The sequence below is a fragment of the Leptonychotes weddellii genome, chromosome 11, assembly GCF_054177405.1.
Source record: "Leptonychotes weddellii isolate Sample4059 chromosome 11, ASM5417740v2, whole genome shotgun sequence".
In the NCBI taxonomy this organism is placed as follows: domain Eukaryota; kingdom Metazoa; phylum Chordata; class Mammalia; order Carnivora; family Phocidae; genus Leptonychotes; species Leptonychotes weddellii.
In genome coordinates, this window is record NC_138379.1 from 41,230,310 (window position 1) to 41,252,182 (window position 21,873).

General features: G+C 42.9%; 1 protein-coding gene and 1 long non-coding RNA gene across 16 annotated transcripts in view; one reads left to right on the forward strand and one right to left on the reverse strand.

Annotated features, from left to right (window-relative positions):
- Window positions 1-21,873, reverse strand: part of LOC115936716 (uncharacterized) — a 201,162-nt gene that overhangs the window by 114,199 nt on the left and 65,090 nt on the right. For all 4 annotated transcript variants that reach the window (XR_014138361.1, XR_014138360.1, XR_014138359.1 and 1 more), the window contains one exon: window positions 20,318-20,429. This is a non-coding gene — a long non-coding RNA (uncharacterized LOC115936716). The remainder of the gene's footprint in view (window positions 1-20,317; window positions 20,430-21,873) is intronic.
- IRAG1 (inositol 1,4,5-triphosphate receptor associated 1) overlaps window positions 1-21,873 on the forward strand; it is a 123,475-nt gene that overhangs the window by 80,953 nt on the left and 20,649 nt on the right. For 11 of the 12 annotated variants that reach the window (XR_014138356.1, XR_014138357.1, XM_081797382.1 and 8 more), the window contains 7 exons: window positions 3,686-3,809; window positions 9,739-9,769; window positions 12,163-12,303; window positions 12,780-12,911; window positions 14,222-14,363; window positions 20,351-20,400; window positions 20,936-21,043. Coding sequence is in view for 10 of the 12 variants with exons in the window: in XM_081797382.1 (XP_081653508.1) it covers window positions 3,686-3,809; window positions 9,739-9,769; window positions 12,163-12,303; window positions 12,780-12,911; window positions 14,222-14,363; window positions 20,351-20,400; window positions 20,936-21,043 (728 nt within the window). In the remaining 2 variants the exon portion in view is untranslated. The remainder of the gene's footprint in view (window positions 1-3,685; window positions 3,810-9,738; window positions 9,770-12,162; window positions 12,304-12,779; window positions 12,912-14,221; window positions 14,364-20,350; window positions 20,401-20,935; window positions 21,044-21,873) is intronic. The other variant, XM_081797381.1, reaches the window with a different exon arrangement.

The following is a 21,873-nucleotide window of genomic DNA, read 5'->3' on the forward strand; positions in this document are numbered from 1 at the left end:
CGGAGTTGCCCTGCGCCCCTGTGGCGGGGATGGGCTCAGTGGGAATCAGTCTTTGGGGCTTTTGTTCTCTGGCACCTTTCGTTGGCAGCTTTCCGCGTCTCTTCCGTGAGTCAGAGCAGAAGAGACCGTTTCCAACCCTCTGCCTCAGAGCAGAGAGACCTCAGTCTGTTCTTCAGTGGGCTCTCCAGGCCACACCGTCTCCGTTTCTGTCCGTGCTGCTATAAACTGCAGCATCCTGGGTTGTGCGCCCCTCCGCAGCGCCCCCAGTCCTGCCTCCAGGTAGGGGCATGTCTCTGCCCTTTGTGCTTCTAAAATCGCCAGCCGCTCCCAGTTCGCACGCACAGGACCCCGCCGCTTGGGGTGCTGTCCCGGGGACTGCAGTTCGCGTGAGCGCGACTCCGCCAATCGGGGTTTCCACCCCGGGGGTTGCAGTTCACCAGCAGACCCCGGTGCACCGGGTGTCCGTCTCGGAGGCTGCAGTTCGCGTGCGCACGACCGTCGCTCTGGGTTTCTATCCGGGTGGCTGCAGTTCGCGTGTGCGCGACCCCGCAGCTCTGGTTTTCCACCCCGGGGGCTGCCCTAAAGTTCTTTCCCGACGCTACCGGTCTGCGAGTCTGTGCCCGTCCACAGCACGTGAGGCTGTCGCTCGCCGGCAGTGTAGGATCCCCACGGCCAGGCACCCTCCCACTGCCATTTATCCTCTGATATCTGCCCACAGACTCACGGCTCTCCGCTTCGTACCTCAAAACCAACCGCCTGCGATATTCTGTTTGTAGAGATCCAGATCTTCTTACATCTCAGGCTGGTTTCGTGGGTGCTCAGAGTGGTCTGGTAGATATCCAGCTCAATTCTGGGGACCAGTTGAAAAAGGGTCCCCTACTCCTCCACCATCTTTCCCCCCTCTCCTCATTTTATTTCTTTTTGATATGGATATTTTCACCTGGATTTTCTCTTTACCTAGATATATTGTAAAGGTCAATTTTCATTGACTCCTTCCTACTTTATCTGAGATCTCTGTCTTCTTGCAGGGCTTAGCTGAAGACTGGGTATTTTGTGTCTGCTTTATTACTGCTTGGGTAGTGGGGAAAAGGGGAATTTCAGATGGAGCTGTGGGTAGTCGTGTTTGTGGGACTGGTTTCTACTCTTTTTCTGTAACTTTGTTCATAGTCCAACACATGAGTTTATTACACCACAGTGTGGGCATATCTATTCTTTTGGGTGAGTAGTAGTAGATTATAGATTATTTTCCCAATTCAGGGTAGAATTGTAGAGACAGTCAGCCCAGGTATTTATTTTCCAAACTTGGCCCAACTATTCCCAGCAGTCATTCTCACTCCCCTGCCAGACAGAGGAAGGAAAAAGTAGACAAAATCCAAGGAGTTTGGTCACTATGCTATTTTTCAAAAGTGGTGGTCAGGGGTAAGAGGCAGCTTCAACTGGGGCTTTCCATGTGTCTCCTGCCCGCACTTTATTGGATGGGCTTGTTTTATTTATTTTTTCTTTTGTCTTACTTTCTGGTAAATCCCTCCATATTGTTTGAGATAATCAGCTCTGGTAGAATGCTGTGCAATCATTCTGCTTTTCCTCTCCCCTCCTACTCAGTAAGAAAAGCAAATAGCAGCACAGGCAGTTTTTTCCCTTGTTGGAGTATTGTAGTAGCATGGAGATCCTTCCTTTCTGAAGAAACTTTCTGAATTTCCTCTGGAGGCTGCCTGCTCACCCGCTTAGTCTACTTCCCTTCTCATCCTGTGGTATTACACTCTTGCCAGAATTCTTCCTCTTAACATCTCCCTCTCAGTAATGATTCTTTGAGGAAAGAAGAAAGGACTATCAAGGGTGGGAGCTCTACATTTATTCCTAGGAAGTTCTGCCTTCTCTAGCCATTATTTTTAAAGATGATTGCCTTTTCTTATATTTGAGAGTTGCTGGTATATTTATGGTTGGTTTAAAATTTTTTGTAATTGTTGACTTCAGGAGGAGGGTGGCTGGTTTAGGATCCACGAGTTCTAGGATCACCCTTTGGATAGCCATCTTATCAGAACTAGAAGGCCTAACTAGTTATTTTTTTGGTGGGGTAGGGGAGGCTCAACCTAGGCAACTTCTCTATGCAAAAGCCCCTGGTATGGCTTTTACTTGATTATTATTTCTTGTATGGCTCAATTAATCATATAGATTTCTCAGGAGTCCACTGCTTAATTATCTCTCTGCTGGGTGCAGTGTGGATACCTAAAGGTATAGGAAAGCCAGAGGCACCACAAGGTTTATCATCTGTCACATGGAAATGTCAGAGAGCAGTAAGTGCCAGGACAGAACGCAAGAGATGATAAGTAGCTAAGAGAACATCTAATCCAATTTTATATCCAAAGAAGGATCACTGACTACCCCATTTCTGACAGATGGCCCTCCAGACATTGCTGGGATACCCTGAGTGTCAGCAAACTCCTAAACACTGGAAAGCTCAAAATATTTAAATATTCTTTACCTTGAGCCAAACTATAACTCCTCTTCTCTCTGCATGGTCTCCTTTGGAGAAACTTCTAATTCACATGACTCCCAATCTTAGCTGCACTTAGATGGCTACCACAAGTATGCCTCTAGTCCCGATCTCTGGCCTGGCCTACAATTCTGGAAAATGACTGAGCCGGTTGGAAACCTGCCCATGAGAGACGGTAGAACATGGATAACTGCGGGATGAAGATACCTAATTTGGCTCAAGTAGAGGATTTGAGGCTTTTAATCCTAAGTGTACCATAAGCCCATAGTAAGGTACAGTGAGTCTACCCTGCATGGATAACAAAAGTTAATGCCAGGGACATTTGCCCATGTCTTCCTGAGTTAAGCGCTTGTTAGAGCATATCTGGCACAGCAACAACCAGAATGTGTGCAGGAAGGGGATGATATCTAGAGGGCATAGGCCATAGTGGGTGACAATGAGCAGTTGGAAAAACAAGGGTAAAGCCTGGAGACGGAAGCTTTACAGAGGTCCAAGAACTGTCTTCAAACAGGAGAAAGATGTATGGGAAAGAGAATACTTGGTTGGTTCTTTCTGCTTTCAGAGCACAGACCCAGGGTAGTTTTATGAGATAATAAAAGGCTTTTCATGGGTTCTTTTGGCTAGGAGGCATCTATTTCTGAGATCTGTAAAAGATCTAATGACCTTAGCTTTACCCTGGAAAAACACCATTTCTATCTATGGGGATATGGAATCAGATTTCTAGGTAGGACGCCGGTGATTGAACCACTGAGTTCAATTGAGGAAGAATAACTGGGCAACAGGCCTCCCGAGAAGCCTGCCAAAGAGAGGGGACTTTTCCAAATATTACAGCTAAAGAACAACCAGCTTTCAGTTGCCAGAAACCAACCTTGAACCCCAAACATGGAAGTCTGCTTGGTACTGTGGGGAGCAATGGCAAGAACTAGAATTTAAAGCAGATGAAATTGGTTTGAAGTCTGATTATGCCAGTTACTAGTTTTATGACTTTAAGTTATTAACCTTGCTGAGTCTTGACTTACCTACTTGTAAAATGAGATGATTAAGTTCTAGCTCATTGGATCATTGTGAAGATAAAATAACAATGATGAAGCCCCTAGCATATAATTAGGTTCTTATAAACTGAAGCAAGGTGCCAACAGTGCTGCTGTGGTTTCAGACATTTTATAAGTTAAGCACTTTGTTTTTTTTCAGGGCTCCCTTCTGAACTCTCCTCAGCTATTGAGGAAGAAGAGTCAAAGAGTGGCTTGGATGTCATGCCCAATATTTCTGATATGCTGCTGCGCAAACTGCGGGTCCACAAGTCTCTCCCTGGAAGGTAAAATCAGAGCATGGGTTGTATAGGACCCTGTATTGGGTAGGCCCTGTGTTAGACTCTAGATGGGACATAGTGGAGCATGGGCCTTGATTTTTGACCCCAGAAAGGTCACAGTCTAATGGTCCAGACAGGGCTAATGCATCCAAAATAAAAAGAATAACAAAGAGCCACATAAGGTGGCTCTAACTCAAAGAGCAGGTGGGTTTCATTGGTGGGCATGAGGTATCACCAGAGGCTCATGGCCGCAGAGGGTGGTGGACTTTGGCCCAGGAGAAATGGTTTCAGTCCAAGATCTATCATTGACCCATAACTGAGAGATTCTAGGTCTGATATCTGCATAAATAGAGATGTAGAACATTTGGAACCACATGAAGAAGGATTGCTTGGAAAATCTACCAGGCTCTTCCACACATGGGGAGAAAGTGACTTCACTTGCCTAATATCAACCTCCTCACCTATACAACAGAGGTTATAAGTGCGCTGTCATTGTAGAAGGCTGCACTAGCTAAAAGAGACAGTGTGCAAGCGGGGACCTAAGACCATGTCAGCACATGATAGACCCTTGATAACTGGATTGAAAAGTGAATAATTTGGAATATAAAGGAGAGAAGAGAGGGTACCACTAAGTAATAGGAATTGGGTGGGTGCCTGCAACTGAAGCACCCTGCCAAGCTCAAGTAACCTAGAGACTAAATTGTTGGGCGCCTGGGAAAGGCCATTAAGAAGAGAAATCAGACATAACAGAACTCCCTGATTTGGGGGAAAGGAAAACAAGTTTTGCCCAGTGGATGTGATATTCAAACTGCCCATTATCATCACCTAAAACAGTTATCAGGGCAATACCCAGAGGGGCCTAGCAACTAAGCCAGCATCAGGAAAAGTGCCAGAAACAAGTCAGAAGCAGGTTGCATCCACAGCTGGAGGAGGGCATGGGTGGGGCCAGTTCATCTCAGGGAAGACAGAGTGGGGCTGTCCAGAGGCAGGAAACCGAAGGAGAAGCATGGCAGCGCACTGCAGGTTACAGAGCCTGTTTACATGCTGTGCCTTTTGGTGTTTGTAACAACCCAGTGGGGCAGAAAAGGAAGATTTTACCTTCAGTGAGGGAAAAGAGGCAAAGCAACATGCTAGTAAGTGACAGAGTCAGGAATTGAACTCAGGGTGGGCTGACTGCAGACCCAGTGCCTTTCCATCTATACCAGGGGCCTGTTCCAAGTAACAAAACTATCACTGGTACTCTTTAGTCTATAAGGAACAAGGCTGGTGAATAGTATTATTGGCTTCTTTTTCCTCAGTAAAGTTGAAGATAATTAGTATCGTTAGAGCTCACCTCCAGCTAATTAAATTCCCCCAGCTTCCCCAGGAGAGGGAAACTGAGCAGTTCTACCTTCTGTAAGTTAATAGCTACTAGCTACCAACCATGAGGCCAAACTGGGTCTGTGTGGGCCTGCATGGTCAATGAATTAAGATAAGCTTCTGAACCTGTGGTCGGTCCAGGCTCTCAGATTGAGGTCAGTGGCTCTCATGCATTGTGTCAATAGCCACACTGCCCATCCCCAAACTCCCTGCTCCAACCACTATAACAGGCTCCCTGCTCCTGGCCTCGGTAAAGGCTGTTTGCAGCGTAGGCCCTTGGCTGGGCCCAGAACTTTCTACCCCTGGTTTGGGGCTTGGGACAGATGGGCAAACAGTTGCCCAGCAGAAGGAGGCCAGAACTTTAAGATTCTTTCCCTTAGAAAAAATATGGGGAAATTACACTTGAGTTTTAATATAAAGGGATTGGTTTCACGATCTATGTGGGCTATGTGAATTGGGACTGGACCATACCAAGAAGGAGCTCATAGAGTCAGCAGGTTGAATGAATTCAGTAGAAAAATCAGGTCTGGGTGGCTCAGTCAGTTAAGCGTCTGGACCATACCAAGAAGGAGCTCATAGAGTCAGCAGGTTGAATGAATTCAGTAGAAAAATCAGGCCTGGGTGGCTCAGTCAGTTAAGCGTCTGCCTACAACTCAGGTCATGATCCCAGGGTCCTGGGATCAATCCCACATCAGGCTCCTTGCTCAGTGAGGAGCCTGCTTCTCCCTCTCCCTCTGTCGCTCCCCCTGCTTGTGCTCACTCTCTCTCTCTCTCTCTAACAAATCAATAAATAAAATCTTTATAAAAAAAAAAGAAAGAAGGAAAAACCAGGTCTGGAACCCAGCTTAGGGACATGGTCAGTGGTTGATTAACAAGAGTGCAAAGAGGATGTATCACTGGATCAAACACCAATAGGAGCAATAAATAGGCACTTAATCAATAAGTAGTCATTGAGTGCCTATTACGTGCCAGACATTAGAATGGAGAACAAGCAGACTGTTATTATGGCATTTACATTCTAGGCAGAGAGACCAATAATATTCAAGTAACTAAATGAACGATTCCAGATAGCAAAACTGCTAAGAAGACCATGAGATAGGCACATACAGAGAATGACACAGGAATGGAACATTGGGTAGAGGGTCAAGGAAGGCCTCTATGATAAAGTAGTAATTAATATGAGACATGCAAATGACAAAATGAAATCATCCATGCAAAGATTTTGGTGAAGACATTTCCAGACAAAAAGCACAGTAATTTCAACAAATGGTGCTGGGATGACTGGATGCAAAAGAGTAAAGTTGGAATAACTTTAACCTCACACAATACACAAAAAATTAACTCAAAATGGACCATAGGCCAAAATGTAGAGCTAATGCTATCAAACTGTTAGAAGAAAACATAAGAACAAATCTTTAATACTTTGGGTTAGTCCATGGTTTCTTAGATATGACACTAAAAGCATAAGCAACAAGAGAAAAAATAAATGAATAGAATTTCATCAAAATTAAAAGCTTTTATGATGCAAACAATACCATTAAGAAAGTGAAAAGACAACCCACAGAATGTGAGAAAATATTTGCAAATCATGTATTTCATAAGGGATTTATTTCCAGAATATACAAAGAACTCTCTGACTTAATAAAAAGATAACTAATTTTTTTTAAAGATTTTATTTATTTATTTGAGAGAGAGAGAATGAGAGAGCATGAGAGGGAGGAGGGTCAGAGGGAGAAGCAGACTCCCTGCTGAGCAGGGAGCCCGATGCAGGACTCGATCCCGGGACTCCAGGATCATGACCTGAGCCGAAGGCAGTCGCTTAACCAACTGAGCCACCCAGGCACCTGATAACTAATTTTTTTTAAAGGGTAAAGGATTTAAGTAGACATTTCTTCAAAGGATATATATGAGGGGTCAATAAGCACTGAAAGGATGCTCAACGTCATTAATCTTTAGGGAAATGCAAATCAAAATGTTAATGAGATGCCATTTCACATCTACTAGAACGGCTACAATAAAAAAGGTGGACAATAACTAAGTATTGGTGAGGATGTGAAGAAACCGGAGTTCTTGGTAAAATGGTGCAGCCACTTTGGAATAACAGTTTGGCAGTTCTTCAAAAAGTTAAATATGGAGTTACCATATGGCCCAGCAATTCTATTCCTTGGTATATAACAAAGGGAAATGAAAATATGTGTCTACACAAAAACTTATACACAAATGTTCAAAAACAGCATTTTTCATAATAGCCAGAAAGTGGAAAAAACCCAAATGTCCAATGAATGGATAAATAAAATGTGATATATCCATACAATGGAACATTATTCAGCCATAAAAATGAAGTATTGATATATGCTACCACATGGATGAACCTTGAAAATATTACACTAAGTGAAAGCAGCCAGTCACAAAAAGCCACATGTTGTATGATTCCATTTATATGAAATTTCCAGAATAGGGACATCCATAGAGTGAGAAAGTAGATTAGTGATTGCCTAAGGCTGGGAATGGGGGCTGAGGGAGATGGATCACTAATGGCTACAGAGTTTCTTTGGGGGAATGATGAAAAGTTCCAAAATTAACCATTGTAGATTGATGGCTGTATAATTCTGTGAATATATTAAAAATTACTGAATTATAAATTATAAAAGGGTAAATTTTATGGTATGTGGATTATATTTCAAATAAAGCTATTATGAAAAAAAAGAAATTACTGTAAAAAAAAGCTATTATGAAAGAAAGTGGGTATAAAAAAGGAAAGAATAGTAAATGCAAAGCCCCTGGGACCACAGTGAAGTGTGTCTGAGGAGCAGAATGGTCAATGGGTCTGGAGAATGGGAAAAGGAAAGTCTGGTAGGGGCTGGTTCACAGAAGACTTTGATTTTATTCTAAGGTCTATTTAAGGGAGTTTAAATTCTGAGGCAGGCATTGCCATCCCAAATAGTCTTATTGTACATCACCTGCTAGGCTTCCGTCTTTTTTGAAGGCCCATGGCTCTGGCCCCTAGCTGTCTATACCAGTTCATAAGATATAGCTCTCTGCATCAGGAGCTGGCCATGTTATGTGGCTTTTTGTTTTTTTTTTTTTTGAGATCTCAGGGCTTCACACATTTGAAAACTTGTGTTCTATAGCAAAAAAGCAGAAAGTGAATTATCAAAATAGTAAGTCTGGTTAATAATGAAAGTATGTATATTTCACATACTATCCAAATAAAGCCAGGAGTCAAAGGCAGCTTAAATTCGTTTAAGCAATATGTGCTCTATATGACAGTCAAGATTATGTTGGCTGACCCACAGAGGAAAGGGCCTGATGGGTGGGGTTGTGACAAGCATTGTAATACAGTATCAAACATCTTTGCAGTTGTTTGTCCCATGCTCTGTACTCTGCTGACTTGATGGCCATCGGGTCTTGTTGCCTCATCCTCACAGGAAGGCTCTCACAGTCCTTTGTCAGGGGTGAGGACCAGCCCCTTGCAGAGACAGCTGACCCCTACCTTTGCTCTTGGGTCCCTCCACACCCGTCAGAGGGAGGAAGCTGTGTTTCCTGAGAATCTTATCGATGGCGCACTCTGTTGCCAAGTCCTGTGACGCTGGTAGGACCCCTCCCAGTCCTCCCACCCCAGCACAGGAAAGGGCCCGTGCATTATTTACATTGTCTGGGTTCAGAACAGGACTAGCTTTAGTCAACAGCAAGAGCAGCAGTAGCAAGTGAGTGTGCAGAAAAAAGGACTGCTAACTGTGGGAATCATACATGAAGAGGAACCTCTCAGAATGACACCTGTGTGCTGGCTGGGACTTTCTTGCCTGGTCTCTGATTCCAACCATCAGAGGAGGTTCTCACTATGGAGAAGAACTCTGGCCACCCTTTCCTACCCTGTATTCTCTGGTCTACGTGCACTCATGTCACAATCCTCAGAGACAGGAGGAGGGTCAGGTTTTACAGACCTGGGTAGCCCCGAAAAAATTATAAAGGCTACTCAGATGTGTACAGTTTATAAAGTATATAGCACATGGATTTTCTTACTAAGTCCTAACAACAAGCCTGTGAGTTAGTCATAATAATAGCTAGAATCTCCTGAATGCCTACTCAGTGTGGATGTCATGTATATACAAATATGTATATACAAATATGTACACACACATATTTACACATATATACATGCATAAATACATGTGTGGATGTCATATATGTGTGAATATATATATACATGCATTTATACATACATATGTATGTATATATACATACTTATAATGCTCCTGCAAGGTAGATATTATTCCCATTTTACAGATGAGCAAACTTAAATAACTTGTCCAAAGTCACAGATAGTACAGGTGATGATGGAGGACTGATGACAAGATCTAATATTTTCCACCACCCTTTCTCTGTAGGAGTCAATATCTGGCAAGTATCTCATGGTTACAGAGCTCACACAAAGGGTACCCTGCATCTTTTCTATTTCACCAATTCTTCTTACTACATTCCTGGAAAGACATGGTCTGCTGGTTGTTCAAAGTCACTTTTTTGTTTATTTCATAGGTTGGATATAGTTCATTTGCATGTCTTTTCTTTTTCACAGTGCCCCTCCACTCACTGAAAAGGAAGTTGAGGTAAGTGATTCCAGTGCTTTATGAAATTTAGTGCCTGGGCTTGACTAGGTTTATTGAAAACATTCCCTTCTCTAGCCTCTGCCCCTGACAATTCTGTACGAAAACAAGAATGTGTGATTGTGGGGTAATATGGACATTGTGATCAGCCCTACTGAACTGCTGAGACTCCCATCCCAGGTAATGGAAGATTTTGGCACTTTTGGTCAGAGATGAGAAGGTAGCTGGAAATTCCACATTTCTTCAAGGATGGTTTATGCTCTTTAAAAGTATGACTTAGATACACAAAGTTAGCTGGGAGGCTGCAGAATTGAATCAAATTTATTTCAAAATTATTAACAGATGGTCAGATTTCAAGTTTTCAACTTTGGTCCAGAGGAAGAAGGTACTTTCTTTCTGAGGGTTCCAGACATAAGGAAGGTAGCTCAGCCAAGGTGGGAGGCTGTGCTGTTAGCTCACCAGCCTTCCCTGATTCCTCCATTACTCCCCTGGGGCCTCCTTGTCTCTGTAGAGATGCTATCCCAATGGGGTTGGTGAGTGAGCTGAGAGGAACTTGTCTGCATTTCATTCTGGTGAAGGGGTAGGGTAGATGGGCAAAGAGAGTGCATCCCAGGTGAGGTGGTGAGGACCTCTGACACCAGCACTAGTCTGTTTCCAAGACAATTACGTTGGAGTTAATAGAAGGAAGTAAGAACCTGGATGAGTCCAGAATCTCTCTTTACTCCAGGTTGGGAGGATAGAAGGTTTTATAGTCTTTGTAGCATGGTTTGCCACTGATAATAAGAAAATGAACATGTCCTTCCTGAGACCCAGTGGACTGGATAAGCAGAGGAAGACAATGTGAAATGTTTGCCACAGATAGTAATAATTACCTTGCACACAGATATTGCACTTACAGTTCATCACACACTCATATCCATCCTTTCAACTGATCTTCCAGCAGTTCAGAGAAATTGGTAGAGCAGGAGTTAGAACAAAGGAGGAAACCAAGTGATGAACTAATTTCCCCAAGGTCCCAGACCCAGTGCTTAGCAGAACCAACATTTAGACCCAAATATTCTAACTAAATACAGGACTCTCTCTATCACACTGCCATGAAGGGGATAACTCCGGTATAGAAAAATAAACATTGAACATTATTGATAAACTTGACTGGACTGAGGCTTGGGTAGGACAGAAAATCCCCACCCACTGACAATGGTGAAGATGGGCTATGGGCAGTTTGTTTAACGGCCAGCTCCTACCTGCAGATGTATACTGACATAATCGGTGCTCAGCATGGTGACAGGAGCACAGGCTTTGAAATCAAATAGTGTGAGGTTGAATCCTGGCTCTACTACCCCTTGTCACCTTGAACAAGTTAATGACCTCTCCGGTCTCAGTCTCCTTACCCATAAAGTGGCCACAACAGTTCCTATTGCAGAGGCTTTTTGTGGGGTTGAATGAGTCAAGGTGCACAGAACTCACAACAGTGCTAGCATACGGTAGATGCTTAATGAGGAGTAACTTCCAATGTTGCCATCAATGTTGTTATTGGGTCAGTTCAAGGCCTTTAGTTCTGTCTGGAGATGTCTACCCACTGTGGGCCATATCACATGAACTCAGGAGTTCAGACAGAGTTAGCTCACGCCAAGGGTATAAATCTGCTACCACTTGACTCAGGGCAAATGAATGGTATAAAAATGAAGGCCATTGCTTCTTCCTGTGTAGAGTCCATCTGTCTATTTCTCCTCCCCAGTAGTTTCCTATCATGCCAGGAGTTTCATGTTTGCTCAGTCCACCTTGCAAAGTTTCATTCATGCATCCTGCATTTTTGGCATGGAATATTTGTTCCAGAAAACTTCCCCTAACAGAATCATACCTGGCCTTATTTAATCTCCTGGTAGCTTCTTAAACCTGCTTTCTGTGTAGGATTCATAATACTCAGGCAAGATGCTGGTTGAAGTTTGCTTTAAGTCAACAAGGCTTACATTTTAAATGGAGTTTCTTTAAATACAGTGGTTCCATGCAAAACCTCCAAAACGCATGTGCAATAAATCTAGCATGAATCCAAACTGCTTCCATAATCAGCTATGTTGGCCTGAGTTTACCTAAACCTAAATACAGGATGCTATTTTCTTGAAATTCGGGAAAAAGCAAAGTGTCATTCTCTTATTATTTTTCAGTAAAATGCATTTGGTCTTCTGGTTCTGGAAAGGACCTAGCATGGACCTCAGGTTACTATTTCACCATCTTTTGTGTAGTTTGCTATGAAAGGAGAATTTCACTTGTACACGGCTGTTTTGGTTACTGGCTCCAGGAGCTGATGTAAAATGCTCATGCAAGAAACACACCTGTGACCTTGTTCCCTGTAATAACTCCTCCTAGCATCTCTCCTATACTCTTGTTCCCAACAGAATGTGTTTGTACAACTGTCCTTGGCCTTTAGAAATGACAGCTACACTCTGGAATCTAGAATTAACCAGGCTGAAAGGGAACGCAACCTAACAGAGGAGAACACAGAGAAGGAACTGGAAAATTTCAAAGCTTCCATTACGGTAATTGTGGAGTCTGATGGGGGAATCCTTGGAGGAGGGACTGTCTCCTAGGGCAATGCCAGATGTCCTGCTTTTCTCAGTCACCAAGTAGAGTATCCTGACATGAGAAATCAGGCCAGATAGAGTCTTCCTCAGAGAGCTCAGAGGGACTAAGGCAGAGACCTGAAGGCCTGGTTAACTTGGGGCTGTGAATAAGGCCTCTGAGTCCTTGGAAGCTTCTCAAGAGGAGGTTGGGTGACCTGGGATAGCAAAGGGAGCTCCTTAGGAACTAGAGACCTGGATGTGATTCCCTTATTTCAGGTCAGTCAGGTATAGTGTCCACATTGGGCTTCTCCAATCCCCAGAAGAAGGTATAGCCCAGACCCTGCAGAGGCCACTCTTTTCAGCCAGGATGGGGACCAGGGCTTATCTTGTGACAGCTCAAGTCAAGTCTTGGTATGTGAGGACCCCAGCTGATGTTCCTTCTCACTTCCCAGTCCTCAGCTTCACTATGGCACCACTGTGAGCACCGAGAGACCTACCAGAAGCTGCTGGAGGATATTGCTGTCCTGCACCGCTTGGCTGCGCGCCTCTCCAGCCGAGCTGAGATGGTGGGGGCCGTCCGCCAGGTGAGCCTCCTCAGCTCCCAGCCCTCTGACTAGCTCAGCTCTGTCCACAGTAACTAGGGCAATAATGTAAGCAATGACAACTACAGATCCCACTTACTGATGGCTTCCTCTGTGCCAGACATCCTATGTACATTATTATGTTTTACTAAGAGTATTTCTGGTAGACCTCTAAACCCTTGGGGTGTTTCTTGGAAAAAGCTTTCTGTGAACATGTAAGTTTGGGAACTGCTATGTACTACCTTCCTTTCTTGGAGATTTCTAATACATACTGGCACCATCAAGGCTTTGAGAAATCTTATAGTGAAGAAGCCTATTTAAAACTACCTGTGTGTTTCCTAAATTTACTTGACTGAAGAACCATAAAATACCTATTTTCTCATATAATACCTATTCAACTCCCATGGAACTAGTATTTAGCAGACATGCTTTTAGGAAAAACTGCTTTGTTTCATTTAATCCTCCCAGCAACCCTGTAAAGTAAATATCTTTTCCCCACAATGAAGACATGAAGCTTCAGAAAGGTAATAGCACTAGTAAGTGGCAGAGCTGGGGTGCAGGCCCAGGTTTGGCTCCCTCTCAGCCACTTTGAAGTCCTAAAGCACACAGGGCACCGCCCTGATCCAGGATAGTGTCATGAGCTCACACTGCCTGAGGCCTAATCATGGCTCCACCAGGATTCACTGTGTGACCTCAGGCCAGTTATTGAGCTCTCTGTGTTCCAACTTCTCCAACCAATGCGGATGATGATAGTGTCTGTCATATAGGCTTACCATAATATTTGCAAAGCACCTAGATGTTATTATCACTGCTGCTAGGACCGTGCTCGCTTGTTATGCTGCATTGGTTGCATCAGCAGGGTGTTCCTGGGACAGAGCCTAGAGCAGTTCTTGGAGAATGAAGGAAGGACAAACCACTGGGCTGTCCCACCCCTGTGTTCTTCCGGGGAAAGGGCACTGACTCAGCAGCACACCCAGGAAGTCACTCTGGCTGGGAGAAGCAACAAAGGGAGAGCTCAAGGCAAGTGGCTACCTCCAGGAAGCTTCCCTGACCCGTTCTCTCAGCAGAGATGACTTTTCTACCTCTCATCTCCTGAGGTGTTGTGGTTGTGCTTGTTCTTGTCCTCCCTGAGTGCAAGTGCCTGAAGCCCCCTCTCAGCTTACATCACAGACAGCAAACTCTTAGAGGGGAGAGTTGCATCTTTTAATTATGTCCTTTTAATTCTCCCAGCTCACAGGCTAGCTCAGAGCAAACAAGTGCCAACAAGTCTTTCCTCCAATTGCCCTGTGTGCTCATGCTCTCCTTTCCTGCAGGAAAAGCGCATGTCAAAGGCAACAGAGGTAATGATGCAGTATGTGGAGAATCTGAAGAGGACGTATGAGAAAGACCATGCAGAGCTCATGGAGTTTAAAAAACTTGCAAATCAGAATTCAAGCCGCAGCTGTGGCCCTTCTGGTAAGAAACTGGGCTTCTGCCCCCATCTTGGTCCTGCAATGTTGGTCCCTGGTGGCTGTAGGCCAGGATCACATCCATCAGTGCAGCCTGAGGAGTTCTAGTTGAGCAAGGCTCATTGTCCTGCCCAGTGCTGTCCACAGGGGCCTCACAGCAGCTGTTCTGGTGAGCCAAGGGACCTAGAACCAGGAACCATGAACAGTCCCAAAGCAACTCCTAACACAATTAACCACAGCAGTTGACCACTGATATGAAGCCATAGGCTGAAAGAGCTCACTCTACTTTATGAGAAGGACAGACCCCAGACCTTATAGTCTTTGTGCTTTGGGGCCAACACATACTAAGGAATTTGGACTTTATCCTAGAAAGCATTAGGGATCCAACCAAAGATTTTAGTCAGAGAAATGACATGTTCATATATGGAGTTTAGAACGTTCCCTCTGATTACAATGTGGCAGCTATATTAGTGGGATATAGCCAGAGACAGGGAAACCCACAAAGCTGCTATTACAATAGTCCAGGTGAGAGATGAGTCTTGGCAGTGGGGATGGCATGAGATCCTGGCTAAAGGAGATATTCCTGAGATAAATAGCAGACTCATGGGAAAGACAAATGTTTTAAAGAAATACTCTTTAAAAAATGTTCTATACAATTGCTATAGGAGCACAGAGGTGATTCTGCTTGAGGGAGTCAAGGAAGGTTTTACAGAGGGATGGCATCTGGGCAGTGTTTCAAAGTAAAAATAGGCATTCTCCAGGCAAGAGGGGGAAATATACCCCAGGTAGAGGAAACAGTGTGTACAACAATGTAGGGTTGGAATGGAAAGGCTATGAAACAAAGGATTTGATGTGGTTGGAGTGTGATGATGACAGGTTGAAGGTAAGCCTTGGTAGGCCAGGGCCATATGCCAGGTCATCCTAATAATTTGGGCCTTTGTCCTTGAGGCTATAAGGAGGCACTGGTGAGTTTATACCATCTAACATGGTCAGATTCTATTTTCAGAAGATTTTTCTGACTTCAGAGTGGGCAATACATCCGGAGACGGTAGACACTGAGGTCTAGAGAGACAGGTCAAGAGGCACTTGCAGCAATCCTGGACGAGGAGGATGATGCCTTGGACCAAGATCTCTCCTTGAGAGCCAGGGTCTAGGCTCTGGCTGATGAGGATGGTGCAAGCAGGAGAAAACAGACCTTTTAGTGACAGGAATCTCTGTGGAATGCAAACATCCGTGTTACCAAGAGCAGGAGGAGGGAAAGTATAACAGATGGAGAAACCTTTATAAACAGGAGGTTTCACAAGTTTCCTGGGGAATATCAGTGACACTTTCCAGAGTCCAAAGGCAGTGTACACATGCTCCAGACTGTCTGCTTTTGATCTTGGCAGCAAAACTCCTGACCCACATGCATCTGGGCCTATAGGAAACTAGTTTCTGTCAGTGTTGGGAGTTGGGGAAGTTGCCACCGAAGAAATCCTAATATGTGGGATCTTGCATTATTGTCCTGGAAGGTGCAAGGTCTCCTGTAAACTGCCCTATCCAAGATTTATGAAAGGAACAGTTACCCATGAGTTTCATTCATTCATTCTAAAGGCATTTATTGAGCTCCTTTGTTGTGCCCCACATGATACTAAATATAGAAGTAAAGGGCACATGGTCACTGAGATCCAAAGGAACTCCCAGCCGGTGCAGAGGGCAGAGCAGTATAACCAGCCCAGTGACAAAAGTAAGCAGATTCTTATAGGGAGCATACCGCAGAATCCCACATTCAGTCTGGGGACATGAGAAAGTGCTTATAATAAGAAGGGAGATGGTAGCTGAATCTTAAATAGTGACTAAGTGTTTTTCAGACATTTGTTCCCATTCCACTGTTTCTCAGCCTGGGCTGGTGTAGAGGGGCCAGCATCCATCTAACAGGTGTGTCCATTGTATACTCTGTGACCATTCCCTAATAATGTTGGTTTTTAAGCCTTTACATTACTTCTAGAAATCTTTGTCTATGCCTGAAACTCTGAAGACTATAGTGAAATAAAAATATCTCTGATTTAAAGAAAGTTGATACACATTTTAAAAAATCAATTTTTTTCCTGAACATGAAACATACTGACTGTCTACATCTTGGATTATTTCCTTAAGATGGATTTCTAGAAGTGTAAATACTGGCTTGGGGGAAAGAAATTTTTATAAGGCTCTTAAAGGAAACTATTTTCAAATAATCCATTGATATTTCCATTTAACGGGAAACAATAGTGCTCAGTTCATTGTGCCATTGACATTCTTGTCCTTTCCTTTAAAACTATTTTTGACTTTGATGGGCCAAGATTATCTCATCTCATAGTTTTAATTTGTATTTGTTACCTTTTCAATTTTTACTGGACCATTTGTAGTTCCACTTTTATAAATTCTCTAATTATATCTTTTGCCTGCTTGTAAGATCAGAATTTTATTCATTTGTATGAATGCTTCAACATATAAAAAATATTTTCTGGTTCTGCTATTTTGGCTGACTGGAAAACTTGAAACTCCTTGACCACAAGTACTTAGACATTTCTGCTGGATAAAATAAAGCAAACATTAGTCTAAAAGAATAGCTGAATCTGCAGGAAAAGAAATTGAAATACTCATATACAAGAAAAGAAAAGAGAACTGAAACCTGCAGCTTCCTTGGGGACACGAGTCAGCTTCAATTATCTGGGTGCTGAGCTTTTGCACTTGCATGCAATCTGAGATATCTCGGACACCTATGACAGAGAGTTGACTTTGAGACTCCCATAGAAAGTAAAGATTTTCCAAGGACTGCATCTTTAGACAGAACTTGAACAAGAAAAAAACAGTTGCCAAACAGCAGAGACACAAATCAAGGAAGTCTGTTTTACCCTGTAGTAGGAAAAATACTTTCTGCTTTCTCGTAGGAAAAATATATGCCATGACAGAAGTTGTGGTGCAATATGCAGAGAATCTGAAAAGAACATCACAATAATGTCTGCAGGAACACTGTCAGAAACAAACATAAAGCCACTCTGGAGAGGCACATCCTTCACCCAGGACACACAAGATTCCTCTAACTGAAGCTTCATTAAAGATGATTTTACAGTATAAAATTATAAAATACACAAGAAAACAATCCACCTTGAACAACAATCATCAGACACACTAAACAATAGGATTATATCCTAAGGATTGCAGAAAATAAAACAATCTGATACTTTTTTAAAAAACATAAAGGTATGTTTAAAAATTATTAGAGACATCAAACAATGAATCAAAAACATGAGAATAAAATACAATTATCAAAAAAAGAGTAAAATAGAACTAGAAATGAGGAACAGAATCATGGAAATCAAAAACTCAGTAGTTTAGGTGTGGTAAGTACTATAGTGGTGGTAGTTACTCTAGTGGAGATTCCAGATTTTCTCCTTTTGGACACACTTCTCCATTCCCTTGAAGTTAGGTGATGCCATGTGATTTGGCAAATAAAATGTGAGCAGAAGGACATGTGTCACCTTTGAGTTGAGGCCTTTAAGAAACTAGTGTGCAGGGGTGCCCGGATGGCTCAGTCGGTTAAGTTCTGCCTTTGGCTAGGGTCATGATCCCAGGGTCCTGGGCCCCGCACTGGGCTCCCTGCTCAGCAGCGAGTCTCCTTCTCCTTCTCCCTCTGCCGCCCCCCTGCTTGTGCTCTCCCTCTCTCTCTCAAATAAATAAATAAAATCTTAAAAAAAAAAAGAAACTAGTATGCAATTTACCCCATGTTTCTTCCTCCTCACATGACAATCATCACTGCTCCAGAATAGTAGAAGCTCCATTAATATGACTCCAGAGTGAGGAAATGCAGAGCAGAGCCTGCTGCCAACTCAGAAGCAAATGGACATGTAACATAAGGAAGAAATAAATCTTTATTGTTATAAGTGACTAAAACTTTGGGGTTGTTTATTATGGTAGCGTAACCTAGCTTATTGGTACAACATGTAAATCAGATTGGGCACAGTTGAGGAAAAAAATTAGTTAACTGAAGACAGATTTGAGGAAGTTGCCCACAATGCAGTTCAGAGCGATAAATTGATTAAAAATATGAAAGAGGGTGCCTGGGTGGCTTAGTTATTGGGCGTCTGCCTTCGGCTCGGGTCATGATCCTGGGACCCTGGGATCGGGCCCTGCACTGGGCTTCCTGCTCAGCCGGAGGCCTGCTTCTCCCTCTCCCACTCCCCCTGCTTGTATTCCCTCTCTTGCTGTCTCTCTCTCTGTCAAATAAATAAAATCTTAAAAAAAGTTAAAAAAATAAAAATATGAAAGAAATGTTGTATTATAAGATATGGGACACAGAGTATAAAATGAGAAAGTTCCAAATACATTTATTAGCAGATCCACAAGAGGAGAAAGGGAGAGAGAAAATATTCAAAAAGATTTTCCAGAATCTGAGAATTTCCCAGAACTAAAGAAAGACATGAATCATTGGATTCAGAAAGAACAGTGAATTCCAAGAAGAAATAAAAACACATCGAAGATGAACTGAAAATTTTAAAAGTAACCAGAGAGAGAAGAGAGAGGATTTACAAAAGACTGACAATTCTCAATAGCAATAGTGGTACCAAAAGACAATGAAGTGAGGTAGGGGAATGGGGTAACTGGGTGATGGACATTAAGGAGGGCACATGATATAATGAGCACTGGGTATTATATAAGACTGATGAATCACTGAACTCTACCTCTGAAACTAATAATACACTATATGTTAATTGAATTTAAAAAAAAGACAATGAAGTTAAAGTCTTCAAAGAGCTGAGAAAAAATAACTATCACCCTGGAGAAAATATAACCAGCTAAACTGATACAAGCTTGAAAGCTAGGTGAAGATATCTTGAGACAACAACTGAGAAAGTTTACCTCTCACAGATCCTTGCCAAAAGAAAAGTAAGGATGTACTTAGGGAAAAACAAAATTAAGATAAAAAAAAGAAGTAGGATGCAAGAAGGAATGGTGATCAGACATTTGTAAATGTGGGTAAATCTAAACAAGTATTTATTATATAAAACAACAGTTATAATAATATCAGATTACAAATACAAAGTAAAACAAAAATACTGAAAAGCAATGTAATTTAGATTCAAGGGAGTTATTGTTTTAAGGTTTCATTAGGAAAAGAATAGAAATCTTGATTAATTTAAAATTTAAAGTCACATAATATGTTACAAATTTAAGTGGGCACATTAAAGATTCGAACTAAAATGTATAACTTCTAAACCAATGTGCAGGGTGGGAAGGGTGGGAAGGAAAAAAAATCAATGAAGTGAGGTAAATAGAAAAACAGGGAAAATACATGGATAGGAGGGATAAACAGATATACAAGCTAAATGATATTGGTCAAACTGAAACTGAAATTGAGCTTTTAAAAACCTTTCTCTGTACATATTGGTGTTTTCTGGTGGCAGTATTATCCAGGTGTGGTGCAAAACATTTTATATAAATTATATCATTTAATGTATGCACTAAGGACTTGAAAATCCTGGGGTGCTGGTTTCCTTTGTTCCAAATTGTTTTATAGATGACGTACTGTAACCACTCTGCCAACAAGTTTGCATTCTTTACTGATACCACACCTTCCTTGCTCATAATTTCCCTGAGTGTTCATCTCTTAAATGAGCAAGAAATGACCCAATAAGCCTCGGTATTGCTACAAGTAGTTTTTCACACACTCTCCAGGGCATTACCAGAGACTGTGCAGTGTGTCAGGTATATATCAGAGGCCCAAGATGGGTTTCTCATATTGCCCAGAGGAGTTAAGATAAAAGTTATGTCCAGAAAAGCCCCACTCTGCAGATAATTGTCTCAGGGGGTAGTGTCAAACTTAGTGTTCCCAACACCTAGGCTCTTGGGCTATCCCTTGAGGGCCAGTTCTGACCAATCAATACCTCAGCTTAGTTTCAGGCTATCCATTTTCTGCTGGAGACTACTCTGAAAATTTACCTGAGTTCTCTTCTCTGTTCCCTCTTGCTGCAGAAGACGGGGTCCCTCGAACAGCGCGGTCCATGTCCCTCACACTGGGAAAGGTATGCATGTTCAAGGAATACCAGGATTCCTGGGGGATTACAACAGAAGTTTCCATAGTCACCAGAAAGTCATTCATGCTTGAATCCACAGGTGCCAGAGAACCTCTGGACAGAGTCTCTAATTCAGCTTACCACACTTGTTAGTTTGTCCTTCAGCCTTCCCTTCCTCATGGTTTCCCTGGTTAGACCATCCCCCAAATGAACATGGAATGATGCATAAACCTTGGTATTCCTATCCTTTTCATATACTTTCCAGGGTGTTACCCAGAGACTGGGGGTCATTTCTGTTCCATTTCTTTAGGATATAAGCTAAAATAAGAACATGTTGAGAAATCACTCACCACTAAGAGAAAACTTGGGTCAACTTTGGCCACTCTTTCCAAACCAACCCTCAACACCATCAATACCCCAAAGCGAAAATACCCAATGAATGTAATTACAGCATCCGGAACTAGTAGGCCATTTTCCAGGCCTTTCTGAACTGTGGGTGCTGCTCCCTCCCTGACAGTGGGCCTGGTCACATCTCTTCCCACAGAACATGCCCCGCCGGAGAGTCAGTGTTGCAGTGGTTCCCAAGTTTAATGCCCTGAACATGGCCGGCCAAACTCCCAGCTCATCACCCATCCCCTCCTTACCAGCCCTGGTGAGTATGATGATGCCTACCTCCCAGCCCTTTTCAACCTCTCCCTCAGGCTCAGGACTATGGGGGTGACCTAGGTGAGGGCAGGGTCAACAAGGAAAGGAAATTCCCAGCACAGATTTTGGAGTATGGGCTCAAAAAAGCTCAATATAGACCAGGCCCCATGTCTTCCACTGCCCTGAGAAGAAGACTCAGTATCCTTGAGCAAGGTGCTGGCAGCTCAAAGAGTGTTCTTTGAAAATGATACTCTTCCCATGCTTAAACCACAATCCTCCAAGGTGGGTATAGTGTTTTTTTCCACTTTGCAATGGATTTAAATACCTGAAGGTTGCATTGTGTAGTAAGTAGTAGGGCTGAGCTTTTAACCCTAGGCTTTCTGATTCCAGGGCCTGGGTTTGAGAAGAAACTACCAGACTGCCCATTAATAAAAGATTGGTTAAATATAGACAGCCCTAAAAAGGAATTTCTGTGCAGTTGTTAAAAGTAACATGAAGGGCGCCTGGGTGGCTCAGTTGGTTAAGCGACTGCCTTCAGCTCAGGTCATGATCCCAGGGTCCTGGGATCGAGTCCCGCATCGGGCTCCCTGCTCTGCGGGGAGCCTGCTTCTCCCTCTCCCACTTCCCCTGCTTGTGTTCCCTCTCTCGCTGTGTCTCTCTCTGTCAAATAAATAAATAAAATCTTTAAAAAAAAAAAAAAAAGTAACATGAAAAATGTCCATAATAAAAGGAATTAAAAACAGTATATGCAGTAGAATTCTTTTTTGTAGGGTTTTTTTGTTTTTTTTTAAGAGTATTTTTCTATGTGTAGACATAGCAGATTCTGGAAGAATATAT